Below are 23,810 nucleotides of genomic sequence, written 5' to 3'. Positions count from 1 at the left end.
AAATAACTTTCCTATTGCTTTATGGTGGCTCCTTTGTGGGGGAAAACATGACTACATGCCTGTGGGCTCTTCTTTTCCACTGATCTTATATATTACTGTTTTAATGATGTCTTTTCAATTTATAGTAAGTCCAAACATTCTCCAGGGTACCGACCACTCCCCCTCACCCCAACAAGCCACCAAGAGAGTGCACGAAACCCGAACGGGCCTCCTTCTGAATTTCCCTCCTAAAGATGGAAGAAAGGCACTTAGGTAGGAGTTCGCCTTTCAGACCTCGGGGTGCAGCGCCTCCTTCCGGCACCTCGAGGAACGCACGCCCGACACGCACGCGCAGCCTAAAGGCCGGGATTGGACGGAGCCTCGCGGGCGGGGCGAGCGAAGTCTCGCGTCACTTCCGAGGCGGGAGGATAAAGTTGATTGACCATGGTCGCGGAGGCCACCAGGTAGGGGTTGGGGAGGAAGCGACCTCGGTGGCGAGGGGCGGAGGGACCGTCCCGGAACTGAGGCGCGCGGGTGTATCCCGACTCGAGTGCATTCCCGGCCCCGGCAAAGGGAGGCAAGAGGGTGTCGAGGCCGAGCAGAGGCCGCGGACCCCGAGCCGGCCTCTGCCGACCGCCGCTCCCCGCAGCTCTGAGGAAAGACTCCGCTCTCGCGCGCTTACAGTCGAGCCTTGCCTCTGGCGCTTTCTCTTGGGGGCGGCCGACGCCTTCGCTGAGGTCCCGGTGATGGTGTGTGCGGCTGGGAGGGCCTGACATGAGACGGCGGACCCGCACAGGCTAGGGCCTGTCCGTTTCCCCGATTCCGCACCCATCGACGTGAAGCCCCGCGGTGGCGGGCGTGACCCACGCTCGAGCGCTAGAGGCTGGTGGCCCTGGAGCCTGGCGTTAGAGACCTAGGATTCGCAAAGGAGATCCCGTTTGTCACACGGCAGCGGGGAGGGTTGACTGTGGAGCCCCCGCGGGAAGGGCTTGTTTCAGATCTCTTACTCCCCTAGTCCTTGCTCCGCCGCTTTCTGCCTGTGCGGCTTTGGGCAAATGTCTTAAATTCTTGGCGCCTGGGTACTCGGCAGTAATTTGGGGAATAAGGCGCCCGTATTCGTGAGGTGGTTGTGAAACGTCAATGAGATTGCCAGTAGAATGCACCCCGCCTAGTGTTTTGCCACACAGTAGTTAGGAAATAAGTGGTACCCATAGAACTCTCTTTTAATTTCCCTTGGTATAGTGATCTGCGAGTTAGGAAGTTACTTCTGGGCGCCATAGACACCTATGTTTAGGGAGCTAATACTTGATTCTTGTAGTGGAATTGCCAGGAAGTGCTTTTCGCGTCTTCCAACCGGTATGGAGGTGGGGCTTTCTAAGGGAGTGGCAGGTGGACCAAGGGATCCTTAGCCTGGTGATCCAGAGATACAAGTAGTACAAATGATCTAATTCTTCAGAAGGGTAGGCAGGGGAACTAACTTAGGACTCTTGTCTCTTGTAGAAACTTTTCTTACTCTTCACCACCAAAGAGTAAAGTGAGTGGTATTACATACTTTCAGCGGAGTTACAAAAGCTGAGATTACACACAACAAATATGTGGGGGAGGCGGGCTTTTAGAACACACAGAAGTCTCTCGACTTTTTCCTAAGGTAATGATGCTTTTTATTTCTCCTGAGGCTTAGGATGGGAAGGAGCCGAGATGGGAGGAAGAAGTAGGGTCATGACTGGGCCTTGGTCAGGAGTGACCAATAAGGCTGAGTGCTTCTTCTCGCTGGGATTTTCTAGGCTGACCTTCTGTTGTCCCCAAAGACAGTGTGGTGAAGATTCCAGATTAACAGCTGATGGTAGTTTATGTAGTCCCAATAGGGCTCGCTTTAAAAGGAGGCATTATAAAGATGTGTATGCATAAATTATGTTTTGCTGAATTGATCTTTTTCAGGAGACAGAGAAGACCACCTAATTTGTTCTATTATTTTTCTTTACAACATTTGAAGCTTCTTTAGGATCATTCCTTTTATCCCTGCATGGAGGGTTTCTTTTATTGTAGAAAACACAGACTTTGGAGAAGACAAAACAAAACAAAAATTTATATCATTGGAAAGGATCTTTGTTGTAAATTTTTTCCTGGATTGTAGATTGATTAGGGATCTGGTACAAACACTAAAACAGTAGTTACCATGTTTTAATTTTATGGCATATACTGAGCCATTTGCCCAAGACGGAAGTACTATCTTATCCTAATTATTTTTTAAGGACTTACTTATTTGTTTCAGACACCCCTGGGGAAGGGTGGAACAGAGGGAAAGTGAGAAGGAGAATATTCAGCAGACTCCTGCCTGAGTGTGACACAGGGCTCTCTATTCCTCAACCCTGAGATCATGATCTGAGCCAAAATCAAGAGTCAGATGCTTAACTGACTGAGCCACCCATGTGCCCGGAGAAGTACTATTTTAGTTCCATTTTTTACAGATGAAAAAATTGAGGCTCAGAGAGGTTGAATGATGTGTCTAAATTTGGAGAATCTAAGAGAGAAAAGAAACAATTTTAAAGGGGATTATCTTGGGGAATGTAGAATATACCAGAAGGGAGAGAAAGGTTACCCTTAGATGCTGGAGAACTCTGGAATGAAGGGACATTTTCTCATTAAGTCTTGGAGTCTCCTGCTGGGAGGGAAGGGCACTTAAAGGCAAAAGCCTGTTGTTTTATCTGCATATCCTGGGCCAAGGTCAACACAGCTGGACTGAGGTTCTCTAGGTTTTGAAGTGCAGGTTTGGAATCCTGCTGCCCTGCTCTAATGGGTTGATGATGTACTTTGCTTTTTAAGAACCCGACACTGTATACAAGAGTGTGCAAGCCACATAAATGCATGATCAATTCACATCCAGAAAGAGTCTTGGCTTTATAAACATCTTTTTGAAGGTTGTTTTAATTTTTATTTAAAATTTTTTTTATTTTTTAATATTTTAATTCCAGTGTAGTTAACACAGTGTTATATTAGCTTCATGTGTACAATATAGTGATTTAGAAATTCCGTATATTACTCAGTGCTCATCAAGATTAAGTGTTCTTGGGGTACCTGGGTGGCTCAGTGGGTTAAAGCCTCCGCCTTAGCTCAAGTCATGATCCCAGGGTCCTGGGATTGATCCCCGAATTGGGCTCTCTGCTTAGCAGGGAGCCTGCTTCCCTTCCTCTCTCAACCTGCCTCTCTGCCTACTTGTGATCTCTGTCAAATAAATAAATAAAATCTTTAAAATAAAAAAAAGATGAAGTGTTCTCTTCCTAGATGTCCATCAACAGATGAGTGGATAAAGAAGATGTGGTGTATATATATATATATGTATATATATATATATATATATATCACACACAATGGAATACTATGGAATACCATATATATTTAGTACTATATATATACATATATGTATTTTTATATATGTATACGCACAATGGAATACTATGCAGCCATCAAAAGGAATGAAATCTTGCCATTTGCAATGATGTAGATGGAACTAGAGGGTATTATGCTGAGTGAAGTAAGTCAATCAGAGAAGGACAATTATCATATGATCTCCTTGATAATGAGGAATTTGAGAGGCAAAGTCAGTGGTTTGGGAGTAGGGAAGGGAAAAAATGAAACAAGATGGCATTGGGAGGGAGACAAACTATTAAAGACTCTTAATCTCACAAAACACACAGGGTTGCCGGGGGGAGTGGGGTAGGGAGAGGGTGGTTGGGTTATGGACATTGGGGAGGGCATGTGCTGTGGTGAGTACTGGGAAGTGTGTAAGCCTGATGATTCACAGACCCCTGGGGCTAATAATACATTATATGTTAATTTAAAAAAAAGATGTTTTCTTAATCCCCTTCACCTATTTCACCCATCCCCCCACCCACCTCCCTCTGGTAACCATCAGTTTGTTCTCTATAGTTACGACTCTGTTTTTTGTTTTTTTTTTTTTCCTTTGTTCATTTGTTTTGTTTCTTAAATTAGGCATGAGTAAACACATGGTATTTGTCTTTCTCTGACTTAATTTGTTTGGCGTTATATTCTTTAGCTCCATCCATGTTGTTGCAAATGGCAAGATTTCATTCTTATTTATGGCTGAATTACAAGTATTATGTACATAGATGTATATATACACACACGTATACACAATATATGTAATAAGCATGCTATACAATATACATTTACTTATCATACAATATATGTATGCAATATACACATATTATACAATATACATGTATCATATATATATATATATACACAGGGAATATATCATATGTGTAGGTATATACACACACACAGAGCATTATATATATATACACCACATCTTTATCCATTCATCTTTTGATGGACACTTGGGCAGCTTCCATAATTTGGCTGTTGTAAATAATGCTGCAGTAAACATTGGGGTACATATATCCTTTTGAATTCATGTTTTCTCTTTTTTTAAAAGATTTTATTTATTTATTTGATGTAGAAGGAGAGTGAGAGAGAATGTACAAGCACAGGGAGTAGCAGGCAGAGGGAGAGGCAGACTCCCTGCCCAGCAGGGAGCCCCATATGGGACTCGATCCCAGATCTCCGGGATTGTGACCTGAGCCTAAGGCAGACGCTTAACTGACTGAGCCACTCAGGCACCCCTCAAATTAATATTTTCATATTCTTTGGGTAAATACCCAGTATTGTGATTCCTGGGTCATGGGGTAGTTCTGTTTTTAATATTTGAGGAAACTCCATACTGTTTTCCACAGTGACTGCACAGTTTCATTTCCACCAACAGTGCCAGAGGATTCTTTGCTCTTCACATCCTCACCAACAGTTGTTTCTTGTGTTTTTGGTTTTAGCTATTATGAAAGTTGTGAAGTGATTAGCTCATTGAAGTTTTGATATGCATTTCCCTGATGATGAGTGATGTTGAGCATCTTTTCATGTGTCTGTTGGCCATCTGGATGTCTTTGGAAAATGTCTGTTCATGTCTTCTGCCCATTTTTTAATTGGGTTATTTTTGGGGGGGGTGAGTTTTATAAGCTCTTCATATATTTTGGATACTAGCCTTTTATTGGCTACGTCATTTGCAAATATCTTCTCCCATTCAGTAGGTTGTCTTTTTAGTTTTTTAAAAAATATTTTATTTATTTATTTGACAGAGAGAGAGATCACAAGTAGGCAGAAAGGCAGGCAGAGAGAGAGAGAGAAGAGGAAGCAGGCTCCCTGCTGAGCAGAGAGCCCGATGCAGGACTCGATCTCAGAATCCTGAGATCATGACCTGAGCCGAAGGCAGAGCTTTAACCCACTGAGCCACCCAGGCACCCAGTTTTGATTGTTTCTTTCACTCTGCGGAAGCTTTTCATTTTGATGTAGTCCCAATAGTTTATTTTTGCTTTTGTTTCCCTTGCTTTAGGATACATATCTTTTTTTTTCTTTTTAAGATTTTATTTATTTGTGAGAGAGAAAGAGAGCATGAGCAGGGGTGAGGGATAGAGGAAGAGGGAGAAATAGTTTCCCTGCTCATCAGGGAGCCTGATGCGTGGGACTCAGTCCCAGAACCCTCGGATCATGATCTGAGTCAAAGGCAAATGCTTAACTGACTGAGCCACCCAGGTGCCCCATAGCACACATATCTTGAAAGAGTGATGTAATAGCTGATGTGAAAGAAATTACTGCTTGTGACCTCTTCTTCAGGGTTCAAAATTTTAGATAATACTTTCCTATGGTGTACTTAAAATATTTTATTCAGATTCGTAACTGTATGTTTGTATAAAGGGAGCCGTGTTTGTGTTCTAGTCAAGAGCGTGGAATGTGTCTTCCCTAACATACTTTCCTCTTTTTCTCCATAATTATAACAGTGAACATTCATTGAATGTTGTATGCCCAACTTTATGCTAAATATGTTCTTACAATAACTCTGTAAAGTAGCAATAGTTATTTTTAGAGGAAGAAATGGGCTCAGAGATGGGAAGAAATTTATCCAAAGGCAAAGAGCTAGTAAGGGCAGAACCAGTTCTACGTACTCCAAAAGCTGGTGCTTATCTGTGTACTTCAGTCATTCCTTCATTTAGCAGAACACACCTACTCTCTACCAGCAATGTGCTAGGTGTCGGGGATACAGTGATGGCCAAAACAGACAAAATCCCTGTTGTCAGGTTGCTTCTCAGTCTAACAATGGTGATAGGCAGGTAAAGAATTACAAACTAATTATTAATTATGGTTGTGGTGCATGCTATGGAGGACGGTAGAGGGTGCTATGAGAATGTATAATGCAGCCATTTGGCCCCAGGAGGGAGTGAGGAGAGACAGGGAGGCTCTGTTGAGGAAATATTTAGCTGAGACTTTTAAGTATTGAGTTGGAGTTAAATTGGGCAAGGAGAAGGGTGAACCAGGGGGAGGGAAGGGCATGTGTGAAGCCTTGAGAATAGGAGGAGCTTGTCTTATAGTTACTGTGTGGCAAATGTTGCGCAAGTCTAACACAAAATGTAGGTGGGGGTCAATATCACTCCCCAGTCTTGGTTTGTTTGCTTCTCAGAATTTATAATGAATTCCACAAACCATATCTATTTTCCAGCTCTGATTGGAGTCCAGCCTCCTTCAAATATGTGATTAGACCTCTGGTTGCCCACAGAATGGGGATTGGGGATGAGAGGAGGGATAAATACCTAAATGGGAGACTTAATTGGCATTGGTAATTTCTACTACAAAGCTAAATAGACACTGAGTGTCAATATTTTGTTTCATCATATTGTCTCTCTTTTGCTAAATGATTTAACAAATATTTTATAGTTGCACTGTGGTCCACACCCTATGTTAGCCACCTAGGATACAAACGTATAAGGACATTCTTTTCCTTTGCCATGCATAATTTAATGTTTTCTTTGCCTTCCATTTAAGATGCTGCAGGTTTTTAAAGAAAGATTTTATTTATTTGAGAGAGAGAGAACGAGAGCAGGGGGAGGAGCAGAGAGAGAGACAAGCAGACTCTGCTGAACGTGAAGCCCAGCATGGGGTTAGATCCCATGACCCTGAGACTGTGACCAGAGCCAGAATCAAGAGTCAGACGCCCAACTGACTATGCCACCCCGGTGCCCCTAAGGTGCTGCATTCTTATCAGCATTATTCTTCAACAAATATTTATTTAGCGTTTGTTATGTGCTAGGCACCCGGCTAGGGATACAGCATGAACAAATAGTTGTGGTCTCCGTCCTCATGGAGCATAAGCTCTCATCTGGGACTGGAAGGCAGAGAGGGAGGGAGAGAGTCAGGGAGATGAGGTTGAAGAGATAGGCTGGGGTCAGACCACACAGGCCTCATAGGTCGTGCCAAGGATTTAAGGCTTATCCTAAGAATGGTGGGAAGCTGTTGAAGAATTTCAGTCACGAGAGTATCATCAGTGGGACTGTGTTAGTAAAAGGTCACTTTGGCTCCTCAGGACTGGTTAGGAGGTAGGATCAATAGGGCTTGTTCATATTTTCACTCTGGGATGAGAAGGGAAAGGGGGTTGTCAGAGCTGATTCTTCATTTTCCAGCTTGTGCTTCTGTGATAGGAACCCCTGGAGGAAGAACATGAGTTCCGTTTTGAAAAAGATGTCTTTGAAATAATCCAAGTGGAGATGTCACAAAGGCAATGATACGGGAGGATCTGGCTCTCAGATGACAGTAATGGGCTAGTCCCTGGCGGGGGGGGACCAAACTCTTGTTGGGGAGGGTTTTTTTTTTCTTTTCCTTGTATTGAGGGAGCCATCAGAGTTGGGAAAGCAGGGAATAAAATTTCTCCACATTTATGTTGGGGAAAAGTTAAGATCTGCCCACCTAAGAAATGGTCTCCACAAATGTGGAATGAAAGAAGCTAGTTCTGTAATTGAATAAGCATTAACCAGGACTGGGGTACATCGCAAGTACTCTGCTAATGAGATGACAAAAACAAAAAAGAAACTCTACCATTTATAATTCATTACAAACACAGTCTCAAGATTAATGGTAATTTTGTAAGAAGACTTGACAGCACCATTTGATATATATGCTTTGGTAGTTCCTCCTAAATTCACCTGGTAATTGGGGTGGCCATCTGTACCAATTAATTGCCTTTATCTAAAGGAAAAGTAAAACCTCTCTAATCTCCGTGTGCAGGGAATAGAGATGTGTAGGCTAAACTCCTCCGGTGACTGAGAGAGGGGGCGCTTTCTTCCTGGGTATTAGCATTTAAAAGAGATGGCTTTTAGGACCTTCGAAAAAACATTCCTGAGTTCTGCAGCTAGCTTATTTAACCTTTAAAAAGATTTGCATACATATCAAAGGACAGAGGAAAGTTTTATATAAATACTAGGTTATTCAAAGAAATGCTCTAAGAAAAAGGAGGGAGGAAAAAAAGATCTCTTTCCCTTTGGAAACAGAGAAAGTCAATTTTTAAAATTTACTTAAACTTACAGTGCAATAAGATGTTGGACTAGAGCACACACAGAATGGGGATTATTCCGAAGAGGACTTTTAAGTGAGTTCCATGTAGTTTTGCATAGTTAGGATACCCTCAAATGGTCAAATGTAGCCCATAATTTCTTGTACCTTGATTCAAAGAAAAATGTATATTGGTACTCCTGGTAGTTTCCAGCCAAAACGCTTGTCTCTCGTAGTTAACTCTTCCAGGGCTTGTCTAGTCCTCCTTAATGTCAATAATGTCATTCCTTAGTTCGACCCAGTGTTAAAAAACAAAAATTCAAATAAGTGAAATTCAAATATTTTATTAGCTTTATTCAGTGATTCATGAATCAGGCGGCATCCCATCTAGCAGACAGAAAGGCGCTCCAAGGAGCTATACAAAATGAAGGACTTTTATAAGCAAAAGAGAGTGGGAACAAGGAAGCCTTACTAGCAAAATGTGGATTGGTTTTGGCAACGTCACTTTCCTTTAGGAGATGGCGGGGGTCTATAAGACAGATTACCTCACTAATGCTGACCGGGTGATTCCTGATTGGCTGGTTTAAGATTCCACTTCTGGAAGAGTCTGAGACTGTAACTAAGTTAAGACTTGGTTTGGTGATGTGGGGCTTACCAAACATGACTGTTTTGGGTCTTTTGTCTTGTTTCTAACCCCATTTATAGACATAGGAGACCTTTCTTTGGTAGGTAAAGTTAAGGTTTTAAAGCAGAAATGAACTCTCCATTAATCTGTTCTGGAAAGCTATAAACCAGACGCTGGAAATTGAGGTTGAATGGCAAATAAATTTAGCTTGGAAGCTACTTGCCACCCACTAAGGTAGGAAATTGAATAAATGCTTTTAGATTCTGCCTGGGCTCTCCCTCCCATGCCCTACGGTAACCTGACACTTGTCTACTCATCTACTTTGTGGAGGGAATGGTCTGCTGATAGCTGCTGATTTAATGGAACGTTGCTTACCAGTAGTTTGAACTTGTTTGCTGTAGCTAGAGCTTTATTTTATCACGTAAGGTCATGTTTGCATTAGGAGCACTATGTTTTGAAGGGAGATGTAAGATTTTCTAGGTTTATATGAGTAGTACTTAGCAGTTTTAAATTGGAAAGTATATTAGGAAACTACTGTTACTTCAAAATTCTCTTGTGAGTACGTATGGTATTACAGTCCAGATTGGCTTAAAACATTAGCTAAACTGGGGGCACCTGGGTGGCCCAGTGGGTTAAAGCCTCTGCCTTCGGCTCAGGTTATGATCCCGGGGTCCTGGGATTGAGCCCCCCATTGGGCTCTCTGCTCAGTGAGGAGTCTGCTTCCCTTCCCCTCTCTCTACCTGCCTCTTTGCCTACTTATGATCTCTGTCTGTTAAATAAAGAAATAAAATCTTAAAAAAAAAACAGTAGCTAAACTGAATCAAGGAAATTGTACTGAGTTTCTGTTAAGCAGTTAGCTTGTTTATATTCAATTCTTGCATAAAAGCCTTTGTATTTTGTTTGGGTGATTGCAGCTGAATATGGGAATCTGTTCATCTAGATAGTATTAAAATTCTTCCTTTTTAAGGCTCCAACTAAAGGATTACTAATATTATTATTTACCCCCTATTTATTGCACTTAATGTGGACTTTAGAGTCTGAAAACCTGGTTCAGATCTCTGTTCTGCCACTTGCTAGCTATGTGACTTCAGTCACATAGCTTTTCTCATTTAGCAGATGGAAATCACTATCATACCTACCTCATAGGATTGCTATGAGGAGGAAATGAGATCACGGGTATGGAATATGTAGCCCAGTAAGTTGCAAACGCTAAAAAAAGTAATTGTTATTGGTATTTGTCTTTTCACAGTAGCCATATATGGTAACAAGCTAAAAGTTACTCTTTTAAAGTACAGTTTGGACTTTTGTTTACTGTTATTGTTTCACTCCAGTAAAGTCCTCGTGTGTGTTAAAAACTATCACAGAATAGGTAAAAGATGAATTATATTAGAAATAGAAATGCAGTTGTGGTTTCAGGAGTTGGGATATCTAGTAATTTCTGCTACATTTTCAAGAGATTGAAGGATTGTGATATTATATCTTGTAGGATTGTGTAATTTATAAAAAGCATCTGAAAGCATCATTGTCCTTCTTTTCCTATCAGTTGACAGGTCTTTACAAAGGGCAAGCTTTTTTCTCTCTTCTTAACCTGGAGATTTACAAATTGTGACAAGTGGTGGTTCTTACATATTGTGCATGTGCCTCCCAAGGGTCCAATCCAGTAGGTTGTACAAAAGTGTTAGAGCTTTTGCTCTCCACTCTTTGGGATAGCTATTGGGACCTGAAGTTCCAGCTCCTGAAAACTAGGAGATAGGAGTACCTCGAGGGAGCCCAAGGTGCTACAGTGTTCAGTTTGCTCATTTCACATATGCTGCCCATTTGTTTGTCATTGATTCAACAATATTTGTGAACATACACCTTGTGTCTGGCACAGGAAACAGGATAGGGGCTTAAACCTCCAGAGAGAGTCCACATGCGGACAGATCAAGTACAGCCAGGTGTTCCAGGAGCTCTGGCATTGAGGCATCAGACAGTCTGGGCTTTCTTCTTGATCTGATTTTCAGGTTGAGAAACACTCACATGAGACATGGCAAGGAAGATAAATTTATTCATTTTCTTTGTTCCCTTTTTTTTTTTTAAGATTTTATTTATTTATTTGTCAGAGAAAAAGAGGGCATAAGCAGGGGGAATGGCAGGCAGAAGGAGAAGCAGCAAGGAGCCTGATCCCCAAGACCCGGGGATCATGACCTGAGCCAAAGGCAGACGCTTAACTGAGCCACCCAGGCATCCCTTCTTTGTTCTTTCTTTTCACCCTTTCTGATATTACCTACCGAATTTCTAAGTAGATAACCCAGTAATCGTAGAGATAATTGGTATCATTTTAATCCTTCCTGCAACTCTGTGAGGCAGGTACTAGACATATTTTGCAGATAAGGAAACTGGCTGAAATATCAAGTAGCTTGTCTAGAGATACTTACCTGGTTAGTCTGATTATTGGTATTTGAACCTAGGTCTGGCTGGATCCAAAGACAGTTTGCTGTATCATATCAGTAATTTGAAATGATCATACCTGTCACTTAAATCTCAATAGAAAAATGGTAGCTGGAAAGTTGATCTTAGGTAAAGATCAAGAGAAATTTAAAAGAAATTATTTATTGGGAAAAAAACTACTGAATTGTAAGAAACAAAGTTTGGTTCTGCATTTTATCAGAAGAAAGTTATGGTTAGACACCTGTAGCAACTGACACCAGGCCAGGGATACTGGATAAAGTGAGAAAGTGTAAATTCTTCCAACAAGAAGCAAATTTCACAGCGATCTAGTATCTTGTTGTTGTTTTTTTTTCTTCTCATAAACTTGAAAATAAAATTAACTGCTTCCCCCACCCCCAACATTTTAAAATTTAACTTGGCCACACATCATATCTGAGAAGCCATCTCTTTTGAAAGTTTCTAGTTGACATGCAGTATTTGATTATGAAGACATTCAGATTGGATGAATTGGGAGACAGAATTTCCATTTGATTAGGTTTGCGTTATGATCATCAGTTTCATTTCTAGTAGTAGGAAAAAGTCCATTAAGTCCTTGGGATGAGTTGAGAAGACTTCTGGTATGATAAAGAGGTTGCAAATTTCCCCCCAAAACCAACTATAAAACAGGACATATGTCAGAAACAACCATTTCAGAGGTCCAGAAATCAACCAAAGACACACAACAAATTTGAGAAGCATTTCTTCATGAAAACGCATCAAACACTAAGTGAGACCAGTGGGAATCTGTGGTGTTCCTGCTAGAGCTCCTCCCATCCCATCCCATCCCCCCAGCTCAGTTAGTGTAGTAGTTCAACCAGGTGAATAGCTATTTCACTGTTGGGGCTACCTTATTTAGAACAGAGAGAAAACAAAAAACCATGCCCAGAAGCTTTCTTATTCTTATGTTGTGGCCCTGGTTGGGCAAGCAGTGAATCAGTAGACGAGCTGGAAATTTGACAGGACCACGTACTCCGGAGGACTGGAAAGCTACATGTATGAGCATAGTTTGCTAAAAAAGGCCCCAGGCTATCCACACATCCCTGGATAGTGTGCGACTACAGAGGAGTTAGTCACGAGAAAGCTTGATGAAAAGTAAAAGCTGATGAAGACTTGAAAATTGCTTGAATTTTGAAATTACTTCCCATACCACACATAGATCCATCTGCAAAGGGTAGAAGCTGTACTTGTCTGAGGTGTTTGGCATAGATACTGACATACAATGGTTGACCATTAAGATATTCAGATAACCACCAGTAGGAATCCAAGCATAAAAATAAAAATAAGAAGAAAAGAAAAACTGAGCAGAGACATCACTGGCCACATACTGTGGGTGAAACAAAATCCTTAAGTTTAGTACAGGCAAGTTATTAAACAAATTTTAAAAGTCAGCTACTCTGCAGTCTCCAGAGGACAAAATGAGAATCTGAAGTTGCTATAAGGTAATATCTAAAATAACCAGTTTTCAACAAAAAATTTTGTAAGACATGTTGAAAAAACGGGAAACTGTGACTCATACCTAGGGGAAAATAGCAAAAAGAACAAAGGTTGAAGACAGAGCTTCAAATATCCTTGGGACAATATCAAGTATACTATCATTTGGAAGTCCTAGAAGAAGAGAGTATGGGGCAGAAAAGTATTTAAAGAAGTAATGTCCCAGGGCACCTGGGTGGCTCAGTTGTTAAATGACTGCCTTTGGCTTAGGTCATGATCCCAGGGTCCTGGAATGGAGCCCTGCATTGGGCTCTCTGCTCAGCAGGGAACCTGCTTCTTCCTTTCCCTTTGCCTCTCCACTCCCTACTCCCCCCCAACCTCTGCTCATGCCCTCTCTCTCTCTCTCTGAAATGAATAAATGAATAACAACAAAAAAAATAATGTCCCCAAATTTGGTGAAGAACATTGTATTTATTTCCTATTGTTGCTATAATAAGTTACCACAGATGTAATAGCTTAAAACTCCATAAATTTATTACCTTGTAGTTCTTGAGGTCAGAAGTCCTATAATCAAGGTGTCAGCAAGGTTGTATTCCTGCTGGAGGCTCTAGAGGGAATCTATTTACTTGCCTTTTCCAGCTTCTGTAGGCCGTCAGCATTTATTAGCTCAGGGCCCCTTCCTTATATTACTCTAATTTCTACTCCTGTTTTCACATCTACTCTGTGATTCATCCCTCTTGCCTCCCTCTTATGAGGACTCTTATGATTGTATTGGGCCTGCCCAGATAATGCAAGATAATCTCCCCATCTTGAAGTCCTTAATTAATCATATCTGTAAAGTTCCTTTAACCATATAAATAAAGTAATATACTCTTACGTTCCAGGGAATAGGATGTGAACATCTTTGGGGGATTTTATTCAGGCTACTGTAAACATCGGTATATATATCCAGGAAACTCAGTGAACCCCAGGTTGGGTAAACCCAAAGATTCTCACCTAGATACATCATAGTAAAACTGTTGAAAACCAATGATCAAAGTTAAAAGCAATAAGTGAAAAATTACTCCTCATATACAGGAAACAACCATATATGATTAATGGCTTAACTTCTCGTCTTAAAGAATGGTGTTGGACCTTCTGGTTTCTTATTCAACATGTAAGGTGCTTAGAAGTTGCCCTTCCACCCTAACAAGTAAAAAGCAAAACAAGTGGAAAAATCAGCCAATTCTTAGGTCCATGAGAGTCGTGAGATCACAAAGCAAACTGCTGCCACCAAAATTGGCAAGACGGGTGGATACAGACAATAATACTTATTCGTGCAGTACTGCTGTAGGAAAGCTTGAACTGTAATTGAAAATTGCTGGAGGCTTAATGTGGAAAAGTCTGAGAGTTAAAAACTGGAACTCTGGAGGGACCCAGTCTAAAGGGGGCCTCATAGTTTTGTGAGTTTTGACTCCAGGACTTCCACCAGGCCCTCACAGTGAATATTGGGAGAAAATTCCCCTGTGCTTCTGTTATGGGGAGGGAAAAGTAACTGTTTTGAAATGTGGCAGAGTGTTTTGTTCTTAACAAAACCTGCCCTTGGGAGAAACTCTTTTAATTAGGGAACTTACTAAGGGAAAGGGAAAATAAGTTCCCTTATTTAGGGAACTTACTTAGGGAAATACTCAATTCCAGGTCTGTCTGGTCATTCTGTCCTATCTGAAGAGGGGGATAAAACCCCAAGAACCACTGATAAAGTTCTCAGTTCAGAGGAAAGGCTCACCACAAGACTAGATCTAATCATTGAACCATAGCATGCTTCCACTGCCTCTACATTTCTCAAGGCCTATTACTTCAGTTCCTTTAAACCAGCACATCATTTCTTCCTTTATTTTTTTTAGTTTTATTTATTTATTTATTTGTCAGAGAGAGAGAGAGAGAACACGAGAGAGAGAGAACACAAGCAGGGGGAGCAGGAGGCAGAGGGAGAAGTAGGCTCCCCACTGAGCAAGGAGCTGATACGGAACTTGATTCCAGTACCCTGGGGTCATGGCCTGAGATGAAAGCAAATGCTTAACCAACTGAACCTTCTGATTTCTGCCTTTTAAGAAAACAGTACCAGGCATACTGAAAGATGAAAAACACAGTTTGGAGAGACTGAACAGCATTAGAACCAGAGTCAGATATAGCAAGAAAGTTGGAGTTTTCAGACTGATAATTTGAAAACTATGATTAATATGCTAAGGAGTTTAAAAGGAAAAAAAGAAGGCAACATGCAAGAACAGATGGATAATATAAGCAGAGAGATATAAAATCTAGGAAAGAATAAAAAAAGAAATGCTAGAGTTAGAAAACACCAGGAGAAATGAAGAATGTCTCTGATGGGCATGGCTGAGGAAAGAATCCCTGAGCTTGAGCATATGCCAATAGGAACTTTCTCTTCTATTCCTTTCTGTTCCTTGCTATTCCTTTATGGTCCTTTCTTCCCAAAACTGAAAAGCAAAAAGACAGATATATATAAGAACTATGAAACAACTACAAAAGATGTAATATATGCATAATGGGAATATCAGAAGGAAAAGAAAAAGAATCAGAAACAATATTTGAAGCAATAATGATAGAGAATGTTCCCAAATTAATTGGAGACACCAAACCACAGATCCAGGAAGCTCAGGGAATACCAAGCAAGATAATTTCAAGAAAATCTCAGAACAACTAGGCATACTATTGTTAAACTTCAGAAAATCAAAGATTAAAAAAAAAATCTTGAAAGAAATAAAAACTACACCCCCTACAAAACAAACAAACAAACAAACAAAAACCTTACCCATAGAGGAACAAAGATAAATACATCTGATTTCTCCTCAGAAACCCTAAGCAAAAACAGAATGGCATGAAACTTCCAAAATGTTAAGAGAAAAATGCCTAGAAATTGTAAACAAAATTTCTAAATATTTATGTTTTAGGTAATGTCTACAGCCAACATGGGTCTCAAACTCACAATCTGGAGATCAAGAGTTACATGCTCCACTGACTGAGCCAGCTAGGTGCCCCAAAAGGCCTAGAATTCTATGCCCTGGAAAGTTAATCTGTCAAAAGTGAAGGAGAAATAGTCTTCTCAGACAAACAAAAATTGAGGGAGTTTTAACTTGCCTTTGCAATAACTGTTAAAAGTTCTTCAGAGAAGGAAAATGGTATAGATCAGAAAGTCAGATATATGTCTGAGAAGAAAGAGCATTGGTAAAATAAAAACTTTTATTTTTCGTCTTCTTGATTGGCCTAACAGTTTGTTTAGAATAATAATAGGAAAAATGTATCAGTTTGTATATGCTTATATATAAGTGAAATGAATGACAGCACTGATTTAAGAGTTGGAAGAAAGGAATTAGTATTTTGTCACTTGCATTATCTGTGAAGTGGTATAGTGTTAATTAAAAGTGGGCTCGGGTTAGTTATAAATATATGCTGCATTCTGTAAGGCAAGCACTAAAAAAAGTTTAAAAGATGTATAACTGATATTCTAAAAAAGAGAAAATGGAATCATAAATGCTACCAAAAAGTAGAAAAAGTGTGGAAGACAAAAATAGGACCAGAGAATGATGACAACAAAGAGAAAACAGTAAAGAGTATGGTACATATTAATCTAACTATATAAATAGTCACTCTAAAGTTCAGTGGTCTATATATACCAATCAAAAGAAAGAAATTTTGAGAGTGGATCAAAAAGAAGACCTAAAAATATGTTGTCTACAAGAAACCTGTTTTAAGTATTAAAGACATATAGATTAAAGTATAGGGATGGAGAAAGATATATTATGCTAAAACTAATGAAAAGAAAGCAGGACTAGCTATATTAATTTTAGAGCAGACTTCAGGGTAAGGAAAGTGATCCGGAATAAAGAGGGGCATTACATAATGATAAAGGGAGTAAAAAATATTCCCAAAAGACATAACATTCCTTAACTGTGTATGCACCCAGCTATAGTGTGTCAAGGTACATGTGGTTAAAAACTGATAGAATTACAAAGACAGATAGACAAATACACTATTGTAATTGGAGACTTAGTACCTGTCTATAAGAAATGAACATAATTCACCAGGCAGAAAATCAGTAAGAACATATTTGAAGTTTACAGCACCATCAGTCAACTGGATATAAAGAACATCTATAGAATATTTCATTCAACAACAACAGATTACAAATTATTCTCAAGTTCACATGGAACATTTGCCAAGATAGATCACATTCTGGGCCATAAAACACAACAAATTTAAAAGAATAGAAATCATATATTGTCTGCTTTCGGGTCACATTGGAATTAAAATAGAAGTCAATAACAGAAAGGTAGATGGAAAATGCCCCAAAGTATGTGGAAAACTGAGCAACACACTTCTAAATAACATGTGGGTCAAAGAAGGAATCTGAAATTTTAAAATATTTTGAACTAAATGGAAATGAAATTCCAATTTATCAAAATTATGGAATGTAGTGGAAACTATGCTTAGGAATTTATAGCATTGAATGCATATATTAGAAAAAAAAAGAAATCCAAAATTAGTAGTTAATCTTCTACCTTAGGAAAAAGAAAAAATTAAATCAAAAGTAAGCAGAATAATAATGATAATGGGAGTAGAAATCAGTGAAATTGAAAAATAGGAAATAGGTAAAGAAAATCAAAACCGAAAGCTGATTTTTAAAAAAGATTTTATTTATCTTTTATTATCTCTATCAAAACAGACAGAGATCACAAGTAGGCAGAGAGACAGGCAGAGAGAGAGAGGGGGAAGCAGACTCCCCGCTGAGCAGAGAGCCCAACGCGGGGCTCGATGTCAGGACCCTGGGATCATGACCCTGGGATCATGACCTGAGCCAAAGGCAGAGGCTTTAACCCACTGAGCCACCCAGGCACCCCAACTGAAAGCGATTTTTTGAAGAGACCAGTAAAACTAATAAGCCTCCAGCCAGGCTGATAAGGAAGGCGGGCGGGGGGGGACATTGCTAATATCAGAAGAGAAAGAGGAAACATCACTACAGGTCCCATGGACATGATACTAAGGGAATATGAATAATTCTGTGCCCACAAATTTGATAACTGAGATGAAATTGACCAATTCTTTGGAAGACACAATGTGTGACTCCCATGCGAGAGGAAATAGACAATCTGAATAGGCCTATATCTGTGAAAGAAATGGGATTAATAATTAATATTCCAAAGTAGAAAGCCAGCACCAGACCTGAATGAGTTCACTGGTGAATTCTGCTAAACGTTTAAGTAAGAAATTATGACAATTCTCTACAGTCTCTTCCAGAAGACAGAAGTAGAGGGAATACTTCCTAACTCTGTGAGGCCAGTATTACCCTGGTACCAAAACTGGACAAAGAGACTACAAGAAAATAAAAGTACAGACCAATATCTCTTACAAACATAGTGGCAAAAATCCTCAACAAAATATTACCAAATCGAATCAAGCATTGTATAAAAGGAATTATACGCCATGACTAAGTGGAATGCATCTCAGCATGTAAGACTGATTGAACATTCAGAAATCAACTAATATAACCCATCACATTAACATACTGAAGAAGAAAAATTATTTTATATATCAATGGATGCTGAAAAAGCATTTGACAAAATCCAATACCCATTCATGATTTAAAAAAAACAAATGTCTCAACTGTCAGCAAACTGGTAATAGAAGAGAACTTCCTCAAATGGCAAAAAACACTTACAGCCAACATCAACCTACTTAATAGTGAGAGGCTCAAAGCTTCCCTACTGGGATTAGGAACGAGACAATGCTCTTCACACCACTGCTTTTCAACATAGTACTGGAAGTCCTAATGCAATAAGATGAGGAAGGGAAGTAAAAAGTATACTGTTTGGGAAGGAAGATAAAACTGTCCTTTTTTTTTTTTTTTTTTTTTTGTTTGCAGATGACATGATTGTCTCTATAGAAAACCCAAAGAATCAATAAAAACAAAACAACAACAACAAAAAAACAACTCCTGGAATTAATAAGCAATTATAGCTAGAGTATAGGATACAAAGTTAATCCATAAAAGTCGATCACTTTCCTATATGCCAGCAATGAACAAATGGAATTTGAAGTTAAAGATAATATCATTTCTGTTAACTTCCCCCTCCACAAAAATGAGGTACTTAAGTCTAACAAAATATGTGCAAGATGTATGAGGAAAGCTTCAAAACTCTGATATATGAAATAAAAGATCTAAATAGTGAGATTTTCCGTGTTCACAGGTAGAATGACCCCATATTGTCAAGATGTCATTTCTCAGCTTGTCTATGATTTCAACATAATCTCAATAAAAATCCCAGCAAGTTATTTTGTGGATATTGACAAACCGATTCTAAAATCTATATGGAGAGGCAAAAGACCCAGAATGGCTGACTTGGAAGTTGGAGGATGACATCATACAACTTCAAGACTGTAGAGCTATACTAATCAAAACAGTACAGAATTGTTGAAAGAACAAACAGATCAATGGAACCGAACAGAGAACCCAGAAATAGACCCGCAGAGCTATACTCAGTGGAGCATTGACAAAGGAGTGAAGGCAATACAATGGAGCAAAGAGAGTTTTTTCAACAATGATGCTGGAACAACTGCGTACCTACACCCACAAAAATGAAGCTAGACACAGATCTTCTACCCTTTACAGAAATTAACTCAGACTGGATCACAGACCTAAATGTAAAACACAACTCTATAAAACTAGAATATAATGTAGGAGAAAACCTTGATAATCTGGGGTATACTGAGGCCTTTTTAAATGTAACACCAAAGACATGAGCCATGAAAGAAATACTTGATAAGACTTCATTAGGATTAAAAACTTCTGCTCTGGAAAAAACAGTGTCAAGAAAATGAGAAGACAAGCCAGATTGGGAGAAAATATTTGTAAAAGACATATCTGATCAAGCACTGCTATCTAAAGTATACAAAGAACTCTTAATTTAAGACTCAATAGGGCACCTGGGTGGCTCACTGGGTTAAAGCCTCTGCCTTCCGCTCAGGTCATGATCCCAGCATAACCCCATATTGGGCTCTCTGCTCGTTAGCGAGCCTGCTTCTCCCTCTCTCTCTGCCTACTTGTGATCTCTGTCAAATAAATTAAAAAAAAATTTTTTTAACTCAATAGTAAGAAAATGAAGAGCTGAAAATTGGAGCAAAAGACTGACAGACACCTTAGCAAAGAAGATATGCAGATGGCAAGTAAACATGAAAAAGATGTGCAACATTGTATGTCGCTGGAGAACTGCAAATTAAAACAGCAGTGAGATATCAATACACACGTATTAGAATGGCTAACATCCAAAACACTGACACCACCAAATGTTGGCAAGGATGTGTAGCAACAGAAACTCTCATTTATTGCTGGTAGGAATGCAAAATGTCACAGCCACTTTGGAAGACAGTTTGGCAGTTTCTTACAGAATTAAACATACTCTTACCGTATGACCCAGGAGTTGTACTTCTTGTATTTACCCAAATAAATTGAAAACTTACGTCTACACAAAAACCTGCAAACAGATGTTTTTAGCATATTTATTCATAATTACCACAACCCACAAGCAACCAAGATGCCCTTCAGTAGTGGGATAAACTGGTACATCCAGAAATAATACATGTATTTTTTGTGATACAAGAAAATGTTAGTGTGAAAAGGAAATGAGCTATCAAACCATGAGGAGACATGGAGGAACCTTAAATGCATACTACTAAGTGAAAGAAGCCACTCTGAAAAGGTTGCATACTGTATGATTCCAATTATCTAACATTCTGGAAAAGGCAAAACTATGGAGACAGTAGAAATATCTGTGATTGCCAGGAGTTGGGGTGCGGGAAGAAAGGATGAATCAGTGGGCACAGAGAATATTTAAGGCAGCGATACTATTCTATATAATACTACAGTGGTGGGCACATGTCATTATATAGTTTTCAAAACCCATAGAATGTGCACCAACAGTAAACCTAATATAAACTATGAACTTTGGTTGGTAATGATGTGTCACTGTGGGTTCATTAGTTGTAACATTTACCATCGCGATGGGGGATGGTGGTAGTGTGGGAGGTTGTGCACCAGTGAGAAGAAGGGGTATAAGGGAACCGTACTTTATGCTCAATTTTGCTGTGAATCTAAAATAGCTCTAAAAAAATAAAGTGTAACAATAATTGGAAAAAGAATGCTTGTCACAGAACAGTGGAGTTCCAACATTCAACAAAAAAACTGTCAACACCAAATCCTATATTAAATTTTATATCTAAAACTATCCTTCAAAAGTGAAAGTAAAATATAGTCTCCTGTGAACAAAGATGAGGTAATCTATTGATTACAGACTTATCTTTCAAGAAATACTGAGGGATCCTCTAGGCCAAAAGGAAATGACTCCAGACTGTAAGTTGTTTCTGCAGGTAGAAGTAAAGAGCCCTGCAAATGATTAACTTGTGGGTAGCTATAATATACTGTAAATATGTTTTCTCTTAATTTTTGTAAAAGTTATAAGATCGTATTAAAGCAGTAATCATTATTAACACTGTTGGGTCGATAAGATGTTTAGATGTAATCTGTGTGATAATAAATTCAGGAAGGCAATAGCCAGAATGGGGTGTAGGATGTGAAGATTGTATAGGGCTGCTGTTTGACTATGGGAGTGGCCGAAGTAGTGTGGAGGAGTGGTCACAGAACTAAGGCACAGGAAGGGGCACCCATTTGTAGGTAAAATCTCCAAGAATTCTGGTGACAGGAAATGTGCTGGAGAGAGTTAACAGCGAGTAGCTAAAAATCTTTTGTAAGTAATGCTGGGGTGTGGGGGATGGTGGTGGCCAAGAGGAAGGCAGGTGATTATAAGGAGGGGCAGTGTCTGACATAGTCTGACAAGGAAGAGGCACAGTTTCAGGGAGAAAAGGTGTTGTAGGGAGAAAGTTTTAGGGCAGTTTTACGGAGAAAGGGAGGAATAGTGAGGAGCAAAGATGGCCCCACCGTACCTTCGAGCGAGTTTGTGAGGGGTATGGGGGAGAAGACAGCCACCACTGCAGAGGTCTGCAGGGGAGTCTGTCCTCAGGAGGAGCCAGACATTGTTGGAACAGGATGGTGAAGGGGCTGTCCAGAGTAGAAGATGTGAGTTAGGATGCAAGTGATTTCAATGATGACTGACCAAGAGGACCATGGGTTAATATGGGGAAGGGTGGGAGGTGGGGTCGGAAAAGGGAGTGCACAGAAGGGTTTGGAAGCCTGGGGATGTCTCAAGAGACCTGGACTTCCTCTGGTGACTGATGTAAACATCTATAAAAATTATGATGAGATTGGTCCCAGTGGTTCCAGGCATATGGGGGAGGCAGGGTTGGTTATTGCGGTGGGGGTGGGGGTGAAGGGCCTTGCTGGGAGCCTCTTCTGGGCTTCTGTTGATGGAATCCAGAAAAAAGGCAGTTACCCCAACCCTGTGAATGGAGGTTGGCAGATAGCCCTTGTTACCCTCACAGTGGCAAATCTCTCTGTTGGTAGACAATTAAGGAGATCTTCAGGGGCTTCTAACGTTAATATCTATTAAAATCATCGGAGGAGGGCATCAAGAGTCCAGATTCCCACCCAAGTCCACCTTTTCTGGTATTACTGATGTCAAAGGTCTTTACTGGGTGGGGCCCTGGAGCTGGATTTCAACAGGTGCTTCTAATGTAGATAGGGATTAGGAGAGGATGAGTAATGTAGCTTGGAGCAAGCTGCTTTGGAAAATACAGCAGGAGGGGGAAGCCTGGAAAAGTCTGGTGATTTACTCTGTAGTCACCTGGTCTCCAGTCCCAGGAAAGGTCCAAATCAAGACCCCACCTGCCATGCTGCCCCAGATAGATGGCACTGTAACTTAACATTGGTTAGTTTGTCCCCTATTGTGTTCTACTTGGGGTATTTCTTAGCTAATTTTATTTTGCAAAGTTGGTACTTCCAGTGTAGCTAATTGTTCACTTTAGCAAAGTTGAGTGTGAAGTAGAAGTTATGAAAATGCTCAGAGATACACAAAACTAGAAGAGTACAGTGAACTCTCATATACCCTGTACCCAACCTCAACAACCATCAACATTTTGCCGTGGAAGGAAAGAGACAAATCTTTCATTTCTTGGCTCCTAAAATTGGCTTTAATATTTATTTGCTTTTACTTCATTATGTGGCTAAGCTTGTTAACTTTAATATCACCAGGGGGAAAAAAAGAAAGCTTCATTATGTAACAGTGTATATTTTAATGCAGTTTAAAAGGTAGCCCTTATACTGTTACACGCTCAGAGCAAATACAGTGAATGTATAAAAGATGTTTTCAATTGCAGGTGTTTTTTTCTTTTAATATATATTCTGGAATTTGCCAAATATATATATTTAAAGCCTGAAGAGGCTCAGAGAGAAGAGGAAAAATATGTGTGGGGAAAAGTGGGAAATCAAGGAGTGGTTGAAATAAAGTTTATTGACTCCCTACCATGGGCCTGTCCTGAGGAGACATAGCTATGTCTCAGGGAGCAGTTTGCTAGGATGCTGAAAATAAAGTGATCAGGCACTCACTAGGCTATTTTTAAATGAAAGCTTAGAAGTTGGCTATGGAAAACCCCTCTCAGGTTATTATGCTGTTTTTCTCCTTTTGCCCTTTCAGTTTGTGAAATTCCTTTCTTTATGTTTTCTAGCATAAAAGTCAGTGCACTACAAGTTTTAAGTAGAAGCATTGTAAAAACTGCTTCAGAGTAAAGGGCATTTCCTAGTCAAATTTCACAATAATGTTTTTCAGTTCTAAAAATAACTTGGAATTCAGGATGAAGCATCATCCTAAATGAATTACAGTAAGGGAGATTGTCTAAGATAGAAGTAGACAGGGATAATGATTTATCTAAATCCATGAGGAAACTAAGACAGTCATTTCTTAGAATTAAAGATAAT

At 39.8% G+C, this 23,810-nt stretch overlaps 1 protein-coding gene across 1 annotated transcript in view; it reads left to right on the top strand.

Moving 5' to 3' along the window:
- The first annotated feature begins 365 nt into the window (after nucleotides 1-365).
- The window catches only part of DHRS7B (dehydrogenase/reductase 7B), a 58,762-nt gene continuing 35,317 nt past the window's right edge, over nucleotides 366-23,810 (top strand). The window contains exon 1 of the mRNA XM_004776476.3: nucleotides 366-443. Coding sequence (XP_004776533.1) covers nucleotides 424-443 — 20 coding nt within the window. The 5' untranslated portion in view covers nucleotides 366-423. The remainder of the gene's footprint in view (nucleotides 444-23,810) is intronic.

The sequence above is a fragment of the Mustela putorius genome, unplaced genomic scaffold (genome assembly GCF_011764305.1).
Source record: "Mustela putorius furo isolate JIRA1106 unplaced genomic scaffold, ASM1176430v1.1 tig00000731_pilon_pilon_pilon, whole genome shotgun sequence".
Taxonomy (NCBI): Eukaryota; Metazoa; Chordata; class Mammalia; order Carnivora; family Mustelidae; genus Mustela; species Mustela putorius.
This window is presented reverse-complemented; position numbering and strand designations above follow the sequence as displayed.